The sequence below is a fragment of the Aethina tumida genome, chromosome 5 (assembly GCF_024364675.1).
Source record: "Aethina tumida isolate Nest 87 chromosome 5, icAetTumi1.1, whole genome shotgun sequence".
In the NCBI taxonomy this organism is placed as follows: Eukaryota; Metazoa; Arthropoda; class Insecta; order Coleoptera; family Nitidulidae; genus Aethina; species Aethina tumida.
The window spans coordinates 10,865,184-10,881,775 of record NC_065439.1 but is presented as its reverse complement, the minus strand read 5'-3'; the positions used below and the strand labels follow the sequence as shown (position 1 = coordinate 10,881,775).

General features: G+C 31.6%; 3 protein-coding genes across 4 annotated transcripts in view; 2 read left to right on the top strand and 1 right to left on the bottom strand.

Moving 5' to 3' along the window:
* LOC109598146 (fringe glycosyltransferase) overlaps positions 1-16,592 on the bottom strand; it is a 35,015-nt gene that overhangs the window by 2,334 nt on the left and 16,089 nt on the right. For both annotated transcript variants that reach the window (XM_020013988.2, XM_020013989.2), the window contains 2 exons: positions 9,141-9,288; positions 2,916-3,001 (listed from right to left, as the gene is read on the bottom strand). In XM_020013988.2, coding sequence (XP_019869547.2) covers positions 2,916-3,001; positions 9,141-9,288 — 234 coding nt within the window. The remainder of the gene's footprint in view (positions 1-2,915; positions 3,002-9,140; positions 9,289-16,592) is intronic.
* On the top strand, positions 12,637-13,902 carry LOC109598145 (galactose mutarotase). The gene is made up of 3 exons (XM_020013986.2): positions 12,637-13,057; positions 13,117-13,736; positions 13,793-13,902. Exons 1-3 carry the CDS (start codon positions 12,658-12,660, stop codon positions 13,871-13,873), a joined length of 1,101 nt encoding a protein of 366 aa, XP_019869545.1. The 5' UTR covers positions 12,637-12,657; the 3' UTR covers positions 13,874-13,902.
* Positions 14,205-15,441, top strand: LOC109598147 (galactose mutarotase). The gene is made up of 3 exons (XM_020013990.2): positions 14,205-14,889; positions 14,940-15,256; positions 15,312-15,441. Exons 1-3 carry the CDS (start codon positions 14,229-14,231, stop codon positions 15,390-15,392), a joined length of 1,059 nt encoding a protein of 352 aa, XP_019869549.2. The 5' UTR covers positions 14,205-14,228; the 3' UTR covers positions 15,393-15,441.

The following is a 16,592-nucleotide window of genomic DNA, read 5'->3' as shown; positions in this document are numbered from 1 at the left end:
TTAGTTCAAGAAAATCGCAACAAACATTAATAAAGTAATTATTTCAGTTGTTTTTATTTTTCTAAAAGAATTTTTAATTCATTACTATTTCAGGTTTCAGATGACATAAACTATAATTAAATTAATTCAAGAAATAAATTGACAATAAATATCAATAAATTAAATTTTTTATTAATCACATTTCAGATTATATAAAGCAACTAATGTTGGATAATGTCATTACATTAGTAATGAAAAGGACAATAAACATTAATATTGACTGAAATATTTCAGTCGTTTTGATTTTACTTTATTTTTTTTTTAATTCATCACCATCCAGCTTACGTAAATTAAGTTTAATTATATATTAGTTAATGAAAAAAGTAATTAATCTCAATCAATTTTAAATAGCTTAGTTTATATTTAGATCAATAAATTAAACATGTACATTTTATTGCTAGGTAAATACTTTAAATTAAATATCATTAAAACTAATATCCCACTTGAATTTTATTTTAAGATTTATCGCAATTTTAAATTGTGTACATCAACAAGAGGTAGCTAAATACATTAAATTAGTTAAGGAATAAATGAAATATTTCAGTAGTATCGAATTTTATTTCAAGAAATTTTAATTCAACACAGTGATAGATTGTGTACATTAATTGTGGCTAGCTAAATGCATTAAATTAATAAAAGAAAATGATAATAGCCATCTATAAATTAAACATTAAAATTCATCACAATTTTACATCATATACATTAACTAGAGTTAGCTAAAGACATTAAATTAATTAAAGAAAATGCCAATAAACATCTATAAAATAAATATCCCAGTTGTATTGAGTTTTATTTTAAGAATTTTAATTAATCACAATTTCAAATTGTGTACATCAACAAAAGTTAGCTAAGTATATTAAATTAGTTAAGGAAAATGACAATAAACATCAATAAATGAAATATTTCAGTAGTATCGAATTTTATTTTAATTCAACACAGTGTTAGATTGCGTACATCAGCTGTGGCTGGCTAAATGTATGAAATTAATTAAAGAAAATAATAATAATCATCGATAAATTAAACATTCAGATTTATCAATAAAATAAATATACTAGTTGTATTGAGTTTTATTTTAACATTTTTAATTAATCACAATTTTAAATTGTGTACATCAACAAGAGTTAGCTAAGTACATTAAATTAATTAATAAAAATGACAATAAACAACAATAAATGAAATATTTCAGTTGTATCGAATTTTATTTTACGAAATTTTAACTCAACACAGTGTTAAATTGTGTACATCAACTGTGGCTAGCTAAATGCATTAAATTAATTAAATAAAATGATAATAACCATCGATAAATTAAACATGTATTCAATTTTAATTCTCCACTGCCTCTGATTATAAAAATCTTCTATATTAAATTAGTTAAAGAAAATAAACATACATAAATTAAATATTTTAGTTGAATTGAATTAAATTTATAGAATTTTTAATTCTTCATTATTTTTAAATTATGTAAATCAACTATAGTGGGTTAAATAGGATACTTCAGACCCTTAAAAGAATTTTAATTTATTACAACTGCAATAAGATTAAATTGTGTTTTAGTGTATACATGAATATTTTTAATAACAATTTGGTCGAATAAAACGTGATTAAAATCTTTAATTTTTAAGTCGCGGCAAAAAATTTAGTTGTTAACACCGATGCTATGAAGAGTTCGATTAAACCGAAACTGGTGGTTCAATAAAGCGTTAAATTAACCCGATTATCGTATCGTAACAAAGAACCGATCGTTCAATAAACGTAAAATCGATAACAAACCGTGAAATACCCATCTTAATTCAAAAAACTTAGACTGTTTTTGTTAAAGGCTCTCTTCGGTCGTCGAAAATTCTTTCCGAAAACTAAAAGCCGATTAATTGACGTAAAAGTTCGCAACAACCGATTCCCGTTTTTTTTTTGCATCAGAAAATTCCTGCGGGTTCGTGCAGGTCAAACTAATTGGACGGCTGGACGGTGGAAAATCGCAAGGGGCAAAAATTTCAAACGTCCACCCGGATTTTTAACGAGATCACAATTATTCACTAACGAGTGTGCGGGAATTCCGTTCCCGAAACAAAAAAAGGAACGTCCGCCAAAATTTACTACCGTCGCGCTTCAAACTTTAATAGACTTTTTGATCGTTTGCGGTGCATAAAGTTCAAAGATTCGTCTCACCGGCTAAGCCTCTTGTTTACTGTAAAACAAACGAATGTAAAAGCGGGAAAAACGGAGAATAAACCGGAATTAAATGGGGTGTTTCGGGTAAAAGAAAATGAACAGATTGCCTCGCAGTGATTCCGGATGTAATTCACACCCACGTAACCACACGCCCGTTTTTCCTGCAACCGATTCGATCGGCGATTATTCTCGTACGGAATGTCTTTTGGTCTTTGAATTATCGACCAAATAAATTCCGAAAGGTTGGTGACAAAAGTGTCGCGACGACGTGGGGCTGTTTTTCTACAGAGGGTGAATAATGTGGGTTCTTTTAAAAGTGTTTTTCGGCATGCTTAAGCAGCTTTCTCAATGCTCACGCATGAATATTTGAAAGAAAACGTTTCACTATTCATTCAAGTGCTCGGAGCTGTTTTTTATACATTTTTAATTGATAGAGCAAACACGAATCCAGAAATAAACGTTCATATTAATTGGCTCGATTTGCAGGAAATCTCGTCGCAGCGAAAAAGCCAATTAACAGGAATCTCCGCATCAAAAACGAACTAGAGAGTGAATAAATGAAAGGAAAATAATAATAACAAAAAAGAAAAAAAGGAGATGAAACGACGCTAGTCCGTACAGGTGGTGGTTACATCCTCATATTTTTTCCGTATCGTTTTTCTTTTTTAAATGCGGACCGGTTAATTAATAGTGTTTGCTCAGCTTACCTGGCGAGCGGGACCATTTTCAGTGCCAGGGCCCGACTCAGGCAGAATCCTGCCCCTCCGGTGGCGAACCAGAACTTGACCTTTTGCTGAAACAATTTAAAAAAATGCGTTTAATTAATCAGTGGATGTTTTCATGGGTTGCAGTGTAAACATAGACACCTTGAGACTGTTTAGATTGAATCCACCCAATTAAACATGAACACATGTGTCGTGAATCTCGCAAAACCGACACATGTGTGTTGCTGGAGGAAAGCGTGTCGCAGTTAACAGTTTCGGACTTCCCGATTAAATGAATAAAATCGTTCGATTCGGGCGTGGATCGGCCGACAAACCCATTTTGCATTCTTGCGCCCGCCGATTTCACAGATTGACGGATTGATAAGTGAAGCCGGGGGACGCATTAACGACAAAAACGAGAGAATCGTGACCGGTCCGGATCGCGGGGCCTTTCTAATTCATATATTGTGTGTATGTGTGTGTGTAAGTAAGTCGGGCGTGGCACCCGCTTATTTATTTGTTTACCCGATCGTTTCCTAATTAACGCTTGTGTGAATGTAACCGTTACCGGAGGGAAAAAATCGCTTATTGATGGTCTGTCTCGAGCGTAAATTGATGGAACAGATGTGAATACTAAAGTGGTGGTTTACAGAACGCTACTTGTTTTCTTTTAAGTTATGCTGCTTCAGTGGTGAATGATTTACTGTTACCTAATCTTGCCTAATTAATTGTAAATGTAAAATTTGTAAAAGGATTATTTTTAATATTAATTGTCTTTCAACAGTATTTAAAGTTTTGATCTTCTACTCAAGTACTTCTTACGAAATATTGAAAAGACATTTGTATTATCAACAATTTTTTAAACTAAACTTTATTGTCTTTCTGTGCTGATTTTAGTTAAAAATAATGTTAAAAATTCAACTCTTCCAAAAGATAAAAATTTTAATACAGTTTGTGCAAGAATTATATTTAATAGTATTCTTAACAGATGTTGAAGCTTTAGTCTTCTTCTCAATCTCTACTATCATACTGAAATCAGAAGAGAAATAATGTAACAGAAAATTGAATAAATTACATCCTTTCATAAATGTATTAAAAATTTAAATTATTAAAAATTGAAAAATTTTCTTTCCACAGTATTTGAAACTTCAATCTTCTACTCAATTACCACTTACAAAATATTGAAAAGTTATTTGTATTATCAACAATTTTTTAAACTTAACTTTATTGTCTTTCTGTGCTGATTTTAGATAAAAATAATGTTTAAAATTCAGTTCTTTCAAAAGATAAACATATTAATACAGTTTGTTCATATTTAATATTCAACAGATGTTGAAGCCTTAGTCTTCGTCACAATCTATACTATCTTACTGAAATCAGAAGAAGAATAATGTAACAATAAACTGATTAAATTGCACCCTTTCATAATTGTATTAAAAATTTAAAAAGGTTTTTGACGTACTGACAATTATTGAAATTTTAATGTTATTGTCTAGCTGTACTGTTTTCTTCAAAACAATATATAAAACTTGCAATTAAAAATAATGTTTAAAATTGAACTTTTCGAAAAGATAAAAATATATAGAATTATATTTAATATCATTTTCAATAGATGTTGAAGCTTTTGTCTTCCTCACAATCTCCACTATCTTATTCAAATCAAAAGAGAAATAATAGAATAAAAAATTGATTAAATTACATTCTTTCATAAATGTATTAAATATTTAAAAATCTCTTCCAAAAACTAAAAATATTAATACAGTTTTTACAAGATTATATTAACTAACTTACTCAAATCAAAAGAGGAATAGAACAGAAAAGTGATTAAATTACATCGTTTTATAAATGTATTAAAAATTTAAAAATGTTTTTTGACGTCCTAAAAATTTTGATATTTTAATGTTATTGTCTAGCTGTCTACTGAATTTTGAGAGATACATCATGAACGACAGAGACAGTAAAAGATTCCCATTACGAAGCAAAGTTGCACAGTTTTACTGTCTCTGCATGATGTCTCTCTCAAAATTCAGTCAGATTAAACGGTTTTCGATTAGTTTAAATAATGTTTAAAATTCAATTTTTATAAAAGATAAAAATATTAATATAATTTGTAAAAAGGTTGTATTTAATATTTATCTGTTCAGTATTTTTCTCAATGCCTATCTTACTCAAAATTAATAAATCAGAAAACAGATTAAATGAGCCCTGTCTCAGTGAAGTGAGCCCAATTAACAAATATAGTTTTTTTTTAAGAAATTTTGCATGTAAAATTAAATTATTAATTTCAATACCAGTTTTCGTTTAAATTGGAAACGTTTATTTGTTTTTGACTTATTAAATTAAATTTTTAAGTAACAAAGAAAATAATATGTTAAAAAATCCCTAGGATTGTTTATAAACAACCAATTTTGAAGCTTCAAACAAATTAAATTGCATCCCTCTACAGACACCTATAGAAAATTGAAATGCCATTTTACTTTCTTGACAATTTTTCAAACTAATTTTCAAAACAATATGTTAGTTAACACAATGTATAACAAAAAAATTTCAATATTATTTGCCTTTCAACTGATTTTGAAGCTTCAGTCTTCTGAATCTCTAGTATTTACCCAAACTAAAAGAAGAATTAGTAAGTACATCAAAAAACAGAAAAAAATGCATTCCTTCATAGACAGTTACAGAAAATTGAAAATGTTTATTACTTTCCTGACAATATTTAAACTTTAATTTTATTGTCTTAGTGTTTCTTTTTTCAAAAAAATATATCGATTTGCAAAACAACTAGAGTTAAAAATAATATGCAAAATTCGAGAGAAAAATATTAATAGAAGAATAGAAGAAGAAAATCTAAAAGAAGTTATCAACGGTTTTTCAAAATCATGTATTGATGTTCCCAAACACCAATGAATGCAGCAGATGTGAATACTCAAGTGGTGACTTACAGACCGCTACTTGTTTTCTTTAACTTATGCTGCTTTTAGTGCTAAATGATTTACTGTTACGGAATCTTTTCTAATTAGACATAAGTGGGTGTAATTTGAAGGAAACATTTCACATACGAGGGCGAAGATGTTGTAACTAATCTGATTTAAAACTTAAACTTAGTACGGAGTTTAAGTGCTCATTTGAACCTTCAACTAATGTTTGATCTATTGTAATAATAAAGTTTGAGGCGTGGTACAATTTAAATAATGTTTTAATTCCCGACCCCATCAATCAAACAGTCCTAATGATATTAGTAAGGATCGGATTACATTAGACGTAACATTTTAATGATCGTTTGTTGGTCGAAAATCAATTCGATTGGACATCCATCAACGTAACAATCATGTTAACCGAACCATCGAATTCATTAATATTAAAGAGAGTAACAAACGCAGAAACAAAAATGAGTTCAATGGTTTGTTTACAGTTATCGATATGAATATGGAAAGAAAACGACGAAGGAACATAGATAATCCTTGTCGTGCGCGCAAGCGGTGTGGAACAAAACGAATGAGGAAATGCAGACGGTTTCCGCGATTCGAACGCGGGACAAAAAGAAGAAAACGGGCACACACACACGCCCATCATAACCGGCCGTCTAATGACCGGTTGCTCGGTACGATTTTTTCGGTTGCCGGTTTGATGGGCGTCTTCGCCTGCTACGATTTTATAATTGAGTCTCGCACAATCATCTGAAGATAATTCTATAAATGATTGATATTTCCGACTGTTTTTCTTCTCAAAATCTATTATTCTCTTCAAATTAAATGAGGAATTAGTAGGTGAAGAAACAGATTCACAAATAATTTTTAAAACTTCAATTTTATTCTTCTCGTTCTCCTGTAATGTCTTTTTCAAATAATATATAGCACAGTAAAAGAATTTGAAGATGAAGATTTTGGTTGAAACTTGGCCCTTCCAGAGGAGTAAATTGAAATTTAGTCACTCTAAACGAGTAAACGTTAATAAAATTTGTAAAAAAGTTTATTTATTTTATCTTCTTCTCAATCTCTAATATATTCTTTAAACAAAAAAATACAAAACGAATTAGTAAATAAAGAAATAGATTAAATTAACTCTCTTCTTAGAGGTCTACTAAATATTGAAAATGAATTTTGATTCTCAAGAACAACAATTCTTAAATCCTCAATTTTATTATCTCCTTTTAATGTTTTTTTTTCAAATAAAATGATTCATTGTAAAAAAATTAAAGAGGAAGCTTTCTTTTTCTTCTTCTTCAAAAAAGGTATTAGTAGATGATGACAACAAAAATTTAACAATTCTAAAAGAGTAAACATTAATCAATTCTGTAAGAAGATATGATATGTTTGTTTTTGATATTTCTTTTTCTTCAAAAAAAAAAAGAATTAACAGATGAATACGGCAAAAATTCAACAATTCTAAAAGAATAAACGTTAATAAATTCTGTGAAAAAGTATGATATGTTTGTTATTCAACAGATTTTGATATTTCTATCTTGTTCATCTTCAAAAAAAAAAGAATTAACAGATGAAGATGACAAAAATTCAGCCACTCTGTAAGAGTAAATGTTAATATAATTTTGTAAAAAGATATGATATGTTTGTTATTCAACATTTTTTGATATTTCTATCTTCTCTTTCCTCTTCTTCTTCTTCTTCTTCAAAAAAAAAAGAAAAAAACATTAAGAGATGAAGACGACAAAAATTCAACAATACCAAAAGAGTAAACGTTAATAAATTCTGAAAAAAGATATGATATGCTTGTTAGCAACAATTTTTGATATTTCCATCTTCTTCTTCTTCAAAAAAAAAAGAATTAACAGAAGACGATAAAAATTCAACAATTTTAGAAGAAGATATTTCTGTCTTCTTCAAAAAAAATTAATTAACAGATGAAAACGACAAAAATTAAACAATACTAAAAGAGTAAATGTTAATGAAATCTGTAAAAATATATGACATATTTGTTATTCAACAATTTTTGATATTTCTATATCCTTTTTCTTCAAAAAAAAAAAGAATTAGCAGATGAAGACGATAAGAATTCAACAATTCTACAAGAGTAAACGTTTATAAATTTTGTAAAAAGATATATGTTTGTTATTCGACATTTTTTGATATTTCTATCTTCTTCGTTTTCTTCAAAAAAAAAAAAGAATTAGCAGATAAAGACGACAAAAAGTCAACAATTCTGAAAGAGTAAACGTTTATAAATTCTGTAAAAATATATGACATGTTTGTTATTCAACAGTTTTTGATATTTCCATCTTCTTCTTCTTCAAAAAAAAAAGAATTAACAGAAGGCGATAAAAATTCAACAATTCTAAAAGAGTAAACGTTAATAAATTCTGTAAACAGATTATATTTGGTATGTTAGTAGATAAAGAAACAAACTAAATTAGTTTGAATTCTATTGTCTTTCTGTGCTGCTTTTTTAAAGCAATATATCTAACTATACTTTAAAAATATAGAATGTTAAGAAAATTCTTAATATTTAATATTTTCTAACAATTTCTGAAGCATAAACCGATTTCTTTTGAAATTTTTTCAATGCGATAAAATTCTTCGAAATATTTGTATACTACAAACTCTCCCATAAGAGTATTTCTCCGACTACAAGAGACATTTGTTTGGCTGTGCGTCCAAATAAGCGAGCGATCGCGATTAATAACAATGAACGACGATTGCGGATTGCGGAGGTACGCGAGATTCATAATTAAGGCGAAATAGGAGCAACAGGCTGCCGGCCGATGTTTTCCGGCCGTTTTGCCTTTCACCGTGCCACCATGAGCAAATCGACCCCGAAGAATTATTCGCCATCGGCCGTCTCAATCTCCGCAGCTCGATGCCCGATGCCCGATGCTTGTTCGACGGCAGAACGGGAACACGTGATTAGTTTTACTACTATTATTTCACCATTTTTAACCGTGGGGATTCCTTTAAAAAATTACTAGGTATGCATCCTGTCTTTGCGTGGTCATAGAAGCTAAAACTGGACGACGTTAACGAGGAGTTTAAACAGTTGGAACACTTTTAGATTGGTCGATGCGTATCGATTTCGAAATGGTAATTATGGCGGACGCCGGTGGGTGTAAAACGTTCAACGATACAATTTTATTGCATTAGCCGGCTGCCGCGTTTTTAACGGAGCCTTCCGTGGTTATGATTTATTGAAGGCCGACGGCACTGTTGTTTTAATTACGGTTTCAATTAACCCAACCCAAAAAACGATCTCACATTCATTCCGTAAAATGGCACTCACCGATGTTTTGTCTTTGTTGATGATTTCTAAAGGCGCCTGAATGCTGGGCTTGCCCAAGTACCAGTCCTCGCGTGGATTGTAGTCAGCCAAAAACTGCACCAGCCGGGGAACGTTGACGTAATTGTCGTCGTCGAAATGACAAAACCATCTGCAACAATGGAAACAATGTATTAATTAAATGCGACGACTCATGCCGAGCGTGTTTCATATTGTGCCCACGTGTGCGTCCCTCTACCTACCTACCTACTCGTCGCAAGATGATGGAGGCAGATAACAGAAAGGATGAATGGGATCAAATTGCCCCGCATAAAAAAACAAATTCAATTCATGCCCCTTCATAAACACCTATGGTAATTTTCTGGAAGTTTTCTGCCGTTGCCGTTGGGAGAGAAAGAAGTTCGTGTAAGAATTTGTTGGATTAAATTTGTATCAGGTGGATGGGGAACAATTGGAGTGTGGATGATTGATTGGGTCTCGCGCGATCGGACAATGTTTACGGGATGCCGAATCCGAAAATGTCTTGATTGATGACGACGAAAACGGGATAGGAAACGACCACGCCGGACCGACCGGACTAATGAACTGCACCATTAATTATGTTAACCGTTGCCGCAACGTGTTCCAATCTCTGATCTCCGATCGATCTTTGTCTAATAAGAACTATTACTACAGTATGCACGTAACGAATTAATGGGACCATTCTTTTACAAATCTGACAATACCTTTATACACTGATCCAAGAAATTAATTAATTAATTAAAATTAAAATTAAAAATTAAATTTTTCTATTAAAGTAAATAATATATTGTTTGTATTAGCTTTGAAACACCCTCGTATATGACTTTTAAAAAGTGTGCAAGATGTTTTTTTTTTATTTTAGATATACCGATTCTGGTAAATTAGTACAACAGATGAAACTATATAGATAGAACTCATTTATCATTCCCATTTAGCAGAATAGCCGAAAGGTGTGTATCTCATACATCCATTTCCCATATGTTACAACGGTACATGGACACTAGTGACCATACTAAGACCCTAGGTCAGGGTAGAAATCATCCTAAAACTCCTACTCAAGATCATTTTTTGAGACTACAACACACGTTTTTCAAAATTATCTTGCTGGCGTTGGGATTAATGTTATGGCCTGGCCAGACTTTAACCCAAACAACATATTTGAAACATTCTTGGGAGACGTTTAAGGAATCGTCTTAACCGTTCTAATAAAACAGAATTGTGTTTCCCAACGTGGGGCCCACGCCCCACAGGGGGCAATTTGATATTGTTAAGGGGGCAATTCGAAAAAGGACTCGACAAGTTTAACCCTTTCAGAGGAATATTTAGAATTTGAGTTCATACTCGCTGTCCACGATGAGCGGATTCCTTTTTGTCTTTTATGCCAGCAATGGTTGACCAACGAATCGATGAAACGAGGTAGTCTTGAGGCGCATTTGAAGGCGAAGCATAGTGCTTATATTAATTCAGATTTGAATTACTTCAAAACTTTAAAGAAAAATTTTGAAAAGAAATAAACATTAATTAATGTCTCTATTTACTGCTCATACTTCAAGTAATAATCGTGTTCTTGAGGCTAGTTATCAAATTTCTTTATTCATCGCTAAAACTAGAAAAAATTATACTATAGGAGAGAATTTAATAAAGCCGTCAATATCAGTATTTCTTAAAACAGTTCTTGAAAAAGATGACAAAGACATAAAAGCTATGCAATCAGTAAAAATAATGTTAGCAGAAGAATAGACGAAATGAGTGAAGATATTGAAAAACAACTTGTTGAAAAGCTGAAAACAAGAAATTTCCCAGTGCAAATGGATGAATCAACTTTGAGAGACACTGAGGCAGTATTGATAACTGACGTAAGATATATTGATAAAGGGCATTTTGTTGAAGAAATGGTTGTGTAAAAGATTAAAAAGCACCACTACCTCCAAAGAAATATTTAATAAACTAAAAAACTACTTGTCAATGATATCAATGAAAAATATTACATCTTGTGCTGCAGATGGTGCTCGTAATATGATGGGCAAGAAAAATGGATTTTTGTGCACTGTGTTATTCATAGGGAAAACTTGGTGGCTAAAAACATCTCGCCTGTTCTAAATGAAGTACTTAAAGCTAATGCCAAATGTGAGCGTCTCATCAAGCTATTTTGTGAAGAACTGAAGTAAAATGGCTAAGAGGGAACTGCTTGAAAAGATTTATGGAACTGTGTGATACTGTGATTTTTTAAGCAACAAACCTGATCCGTTAATAATCGATGGTAAAGCATTCGTGAGTTATTTATCCGAAATCTTTGAAAAATTAAATATATTAAATAAGCAACTTCAAGGAACAAATAAAATTCTTGTGGATGCAATAGCGAAGATATTTGGTTTCATTACCCATATTGAGTTATGTCAAAAACATATTAACAACAAATGCTGAACAGTTTTATTGGGTCTAAAAAATGTGAAATAACTGATACCGTTTTACTTGTTATTGTCAATCATCTGAATATTCTATGGGCTGATTTAAAAGAAAGATTTTCTGGTTTAAAACAAATTAATTTTCCAACATGGATGATACAGCCAATGTTAGTGGATTTTTCTGATATATCAAATATGCAGTATTAAGAAGAATTCGCAGAATTGCAAAATGATGAGTCAATTAAATTAATTAATATAAAAGGAGCGATGGCGTGGCTTTGTAAGGAAACAAAAATCAAATACCTAAATTCAACCAAATGTACAAGAAAACTATTGCTACCGTTTCCATCTTCATATTTAGCTGAATGTGGATTTAGTGCTATAAATGATTCACTGGTAAAAAAGAAATAACACAACGTGGAGAATTGAGACTGAAGCTAACCAAATTGGAACCTAATATAAAATCTCTGTGCAGCAAGCATCAAGCGCAAAGATCTCGCTAAATTAAAATATTAAATTAATATAGAAAAATCTTTATTAATATTATTTGGAATTTGAATTTCAGTTTTTCATTATATGTTTAGAAAATTTACTTATTGTGTTTCGTTAACAATTTCCTAGTGATTGCTTGTAAAAATTATAAATAAAAACCTATTTTTAAATAAATATACAAAGAACATGTTACTTTATTTTTTCCATTTTCAGTAAATATTAATAATAATCGATTATTTATTATTGGTGTGATATGTTAATTTCTTGGAATATTGTATATTAATGGAAATACCAACAAAAATCATTAGACAAACAATTTGAAGCTGGTTAAACTATTTCAAGATGTTTTGAAGCCATTTAAAAAGGAGGTGAAAAAAAAATAAAGATTAACAAACAAAGAACCACCTGCAAAAGCAGATTAATAAACAAAAACATTTGAAAATTTGACCGGATTCAAGGTTTCCTTATCTTATCATGGTAATAATAATAATAATACATTGTTTAGTGTTTACGTTGAGTAGTAGTATCAATTTCCCTTCCACTCCCATATAAAACTCTCCCGTTAAGTTCATCCAATTCATTGTGTCTGTGCCCAGTGCGAGATGACGTCAAACAACGTGCAGTTTGAGGAGACCGAATTCGGTTTGTATACCGACAATAAATCGGGAATAACAACGGCAGTGCGAAAATTCACATGGAAAAACAAGAACAATGTGATGCTGCAAGTGATAACTTATGGAGCTACCATTACATCGCTGAAAGTGCCGGATAAAACGGGAAAAATCGACGACGTGGTCATGGGATTCGACGACATGAACGGATATCAAGGCAGCGGCAACCAAAACATCGGATGCACGGTGGGCCGAGTAGCGAACCGTGTGGGATACGCGCAGATTAATATCGATGGGATCGCCTATAATGTTTCTGCTAATTTGGGGCAGCATCAGCTCCACGGAGGATTCAAGGGTTTCGACAAGGTTAATTGGGATTATCATGTTGAAGGTAATCAATTAAATATGGCTAAATAAGTTTCCATTAGGTAATATAACATTTTTTGACAGGGACAAAAGTAGTTTTGAGTCACTTCTCCCCGGACCGAGACGAAGGATATCCAGGAAACTTGATAGTGAACGTCACCTACGAACTGACCAACGACAATGAAGTGCTGGTAGACTTCAAAGCCTATACGACAAAGCCCACTTTTGTAAACCTGACCAACCACTCCTACTTCAATTTGGCTGGTCATGCAAGTGGTGAACAAGAACTGTATAAGCACCAAGTTTGTATAAACGCCGACCACACTACAGAAGTGGACGAAAATTCAATCCCTTCAGGAAAACTGTTGCCAGTTCAAGGAACAATTTTTGATCTTCGCGTGCCCAAAACATTAGGCGAGGTGATCAATAAAATCCCAGGTTACTTGGGGTATGACCACAACTTTTGTATCACCAAGGGCACGAAACAAGAAGATACGTTCTTTGCTTCCGTAACTCATCCGCCCTCAGGGAGGACTTTGGAGATTTACAGCAATCAACCTGGAGTACAGTTTTACACCTCCAATCATTTGCCGGAGAAAAAGGATAGTTTCGAAAATGGACTTTTAGGGAAAGATGGTAAGAGGTACTACAAACACGGAGCCTTCTGTTTGGAAACTCAAAACTATCCAGACGCTGTCAATCATGTAAGTGGCACTTAAGCATAATTGACCAAGACTTAATCATTTTTGTTTTGTTATAGAAAAACTTTCCACCAGCAGTTTTGTATCCTGGAAAGACTTATCATCACACAGTAACATATAAATTGTCCGTTATCAGTTAATGCAAATAAAAACCTCGAGAATTAATAGATTTGTAGTGTTTTATTTCAAGTAGATAAAGCCTTAATTGTTTTCTTTTAGATAAACACATAAAAATACATTGCATGAATATACATAATATAATAATTGTGTCATAATTATAATATTTCTTTAAATATTACAAAAGTTTTGACCAAAATAAAACAAAACCAAACAAGTATCTTTGAATAACAATTTAGGAGACACGAACCGCCTTTATCGAAATAAATCCAAGCACAACACTTAACTAATTGTATGACGTGACGCAAACGATAACAATTACAGTACAACATTTCAGATTAAATTAATCAGTCCGGCAGTAGCTCTAGGCCAATAAAGATGGGTGTGCAAATCTCGGAAGACGTTTTCGGCGAGTTCATCAAAGACAACGGCGAACAGGTAAAAGTGAAACGTTTCACGTGGACAAATGGAAATGGTATGACCGTTCAGGTCATAACTTACGGTGCGACCATAACATCGCTTTCATCACCCGACAAAAATGGAAAAATACAAGACTTGGTGACGGGTTTCAATACTTTAGAAGAGTACGAATCACCTGCTAACCGGTACTTTGGTGCCACCATCGGGAGATACGCCAATCGTATTGCTAAAGGAAGGTTCAATTTGGATGGTGCGGAATATTATTTGGCTCAAAATAATAATGGTAATGCCTTGCATGGAGGTATTAAGGGTTTCGATAAGGTTATATGGACACCTAAACTGCTTGGAAACAAGTTGGAATTGAGTTACAAGAGTAAAGACATGGAGGAAGGATATCCGGGTGATTTGCATGCGATTGTATGGTTTGAGCTAACCGAAAATAATGAGTTTAAAATCGAATATAAGGCGACTAGTACTAAGAGTACTATTGTGAATATGACCAATCACAGTTACTTCAATTTGGCGGGAATTGATTCAGGAGCAACAGGACTATATGATCATGAAGTTACAATAAACGCTGATAAAATTACAGAAGTTGACCAACTATCTATTCCAACAGGTAAATTTCTACCTGCTTATGAAGTTCCTTAATAAAAATTGTTCTTTAAGGTAAACTCCTGGATGTTACGAACACAAGCTTCGACCTGAGAAAACCAACAAAACTTCAAAACGTAATAAACAAAGTACCAAATTCACCAGGTTTTGATCACAATTTCTGTGTGAATCCTAACGCCAAGTTTGTGGCCAAAGTTTGGCATCCAGCTTCGGGCAGACAAATGGAGGTGACGAGCAGCAAACCTGGAGTTCAATTTTACACAGCAAATTTTTTGCCTGAAGATGATTCTTTAAGGGGAAAAGCCGGATTTTATAAAAAACATGGTGCTTTTTGTTTGGAGACTCAGTTTTATCCAGACTCCATCAATCACGTAAGTGATACAATTAATTTGAGGCGTTTATAAATGTTTTTTTTTTTTGTTATAGGCAAGTTTTCCTTCGCCAATTTTGAAGCCAGGAGAAGTTTACAACCACACAACTACTTACAAATTTACGGTGACAGAATAGAATCAGTATTTTGTAGGTTTGGGGACAATAAACATTAATTCCAAGGAAACTATGTAGTTTTATTTAAGTGCCCGATTTATTTAAAATTTAATATTAAAACCTATTAGCAATAATTAATCGGTCGCCGTCCAATAAATCTGTCCGTATAAATGGACGGATCAATCTCTTTTTATGGTCTTAAATTACTGGTTTGGATGCGATAAATGACTTTTGATTTATCACCGTGTTTTTGTTTAGGGTGTTAATTATTGAAAAATTCCAAAATGAAACGATTTACGCCCGAGTTCGAGCGCATCGATTTCAGAAACGGTTGCGGTCGCGGATTTATGGCTTTTTCACCGTTTCGCCCTCCGTGAAATTCAACACCGGACAAGAATTTATACGTGCCCGGTTGAAAACTTAATTGTCCGGATCTAATGTAATAAATTTCTTTGATTAACTTATAGTGAGCCGCGAGTTTTAAAATTAAATTCGGTTAAGTCACACATTTATGGTGATTACTTAATTAAATGGTGCAAGTTTCGTTTTTTTGGTGCCGCGTTTTATGATCAAATAAAACCGTTAAGATAATCTGGTAAGTTATGACAGTTAGTTACGGTTTTCGTCTTTTTTTACAATCCTGTATTTTATTGCTTCCAATTATTATGTTAATTATTTTTCATCAAGAAACTAGAACTTTTTCATAAGTAAGGCATGGGAATTAATGGGATTATGATGATTTTAATGAATGACCACGAAAAATTCTATGCACGGTAAAAATAAATAAGTAGTACAGTAGTACATTATTGAAGATTTTGAACATTCTTTTATTATTATTTTTTTATTTTGTTAAAAATAAAATTGTTTAAGCTACTATTTTAAATTCTATAAATTTAATATTTTTTTATCTTTTAAAAATTAATTTTTGTAAATTTAAAATAATAATCTTATTTTATTTTTTCATTCAAGAAAATAATTTATTTTTTTTTTTAATTTTTCAGCTTAATTTTTTAAATTTTGGAAATTTAAGGTTACTTACTTGTTCTAACTCCTTTTTTATTATTACTGTTTTATTTTGTTATGAATAAAATCTTGATCAAACATTTATTTCTTTATAATTTTAAGATAAAATATGTAATTTTTTATTTCAAATGTGAACTCTAATTGAGTTTATCTTTAAAATGTTTGTCAGAATAATATTTTAAGATAATAATTTAAATT

Coding starts and splice junctions, on each gene's coding strand:
- LOC109598145 (XM_020013986.2), top strand. CDS start 12,658: ATGACGTCAAACAACGTGCAGTTTGAGGAGACCGAATTCGGTTTGTAT. Junction 13,058..13,116: donor TTGGGATTATCATGTTGAAG/GTAATCAATTAA, acceptor ATTTTTTGACAG/GGACAAAAGTAGTTTTGAGT. Junction 13,737..13,792: donor ATCCAGACGCTGTCAATCAT/GTAAGTGGCACT, acceptor GTTTTGTTATAG/AAAAACTTTCCACCAGCAGT.
- LOC109598147 (XM_020013990.2), top strand. CDS start 14,229: ATGGGTGTGCAAATCTCGGAAGACGTTTTCGGCGAGTTCATCAAAGAC. Junction 14,890..14,939: donor CCAACTATCTATTCCAACAG/GTAAATTTCTAC, acceptor TTGTTCTTTAAG/GTAAACTCCTGGATGTTACG. Junction 15,257..15,311: donor ATCCAGACTCCATCAATCAC/GTAAGTGATACA, acceptor TTTTTGTTATAG/GCAAGTTTTCCTTCGCCAAT.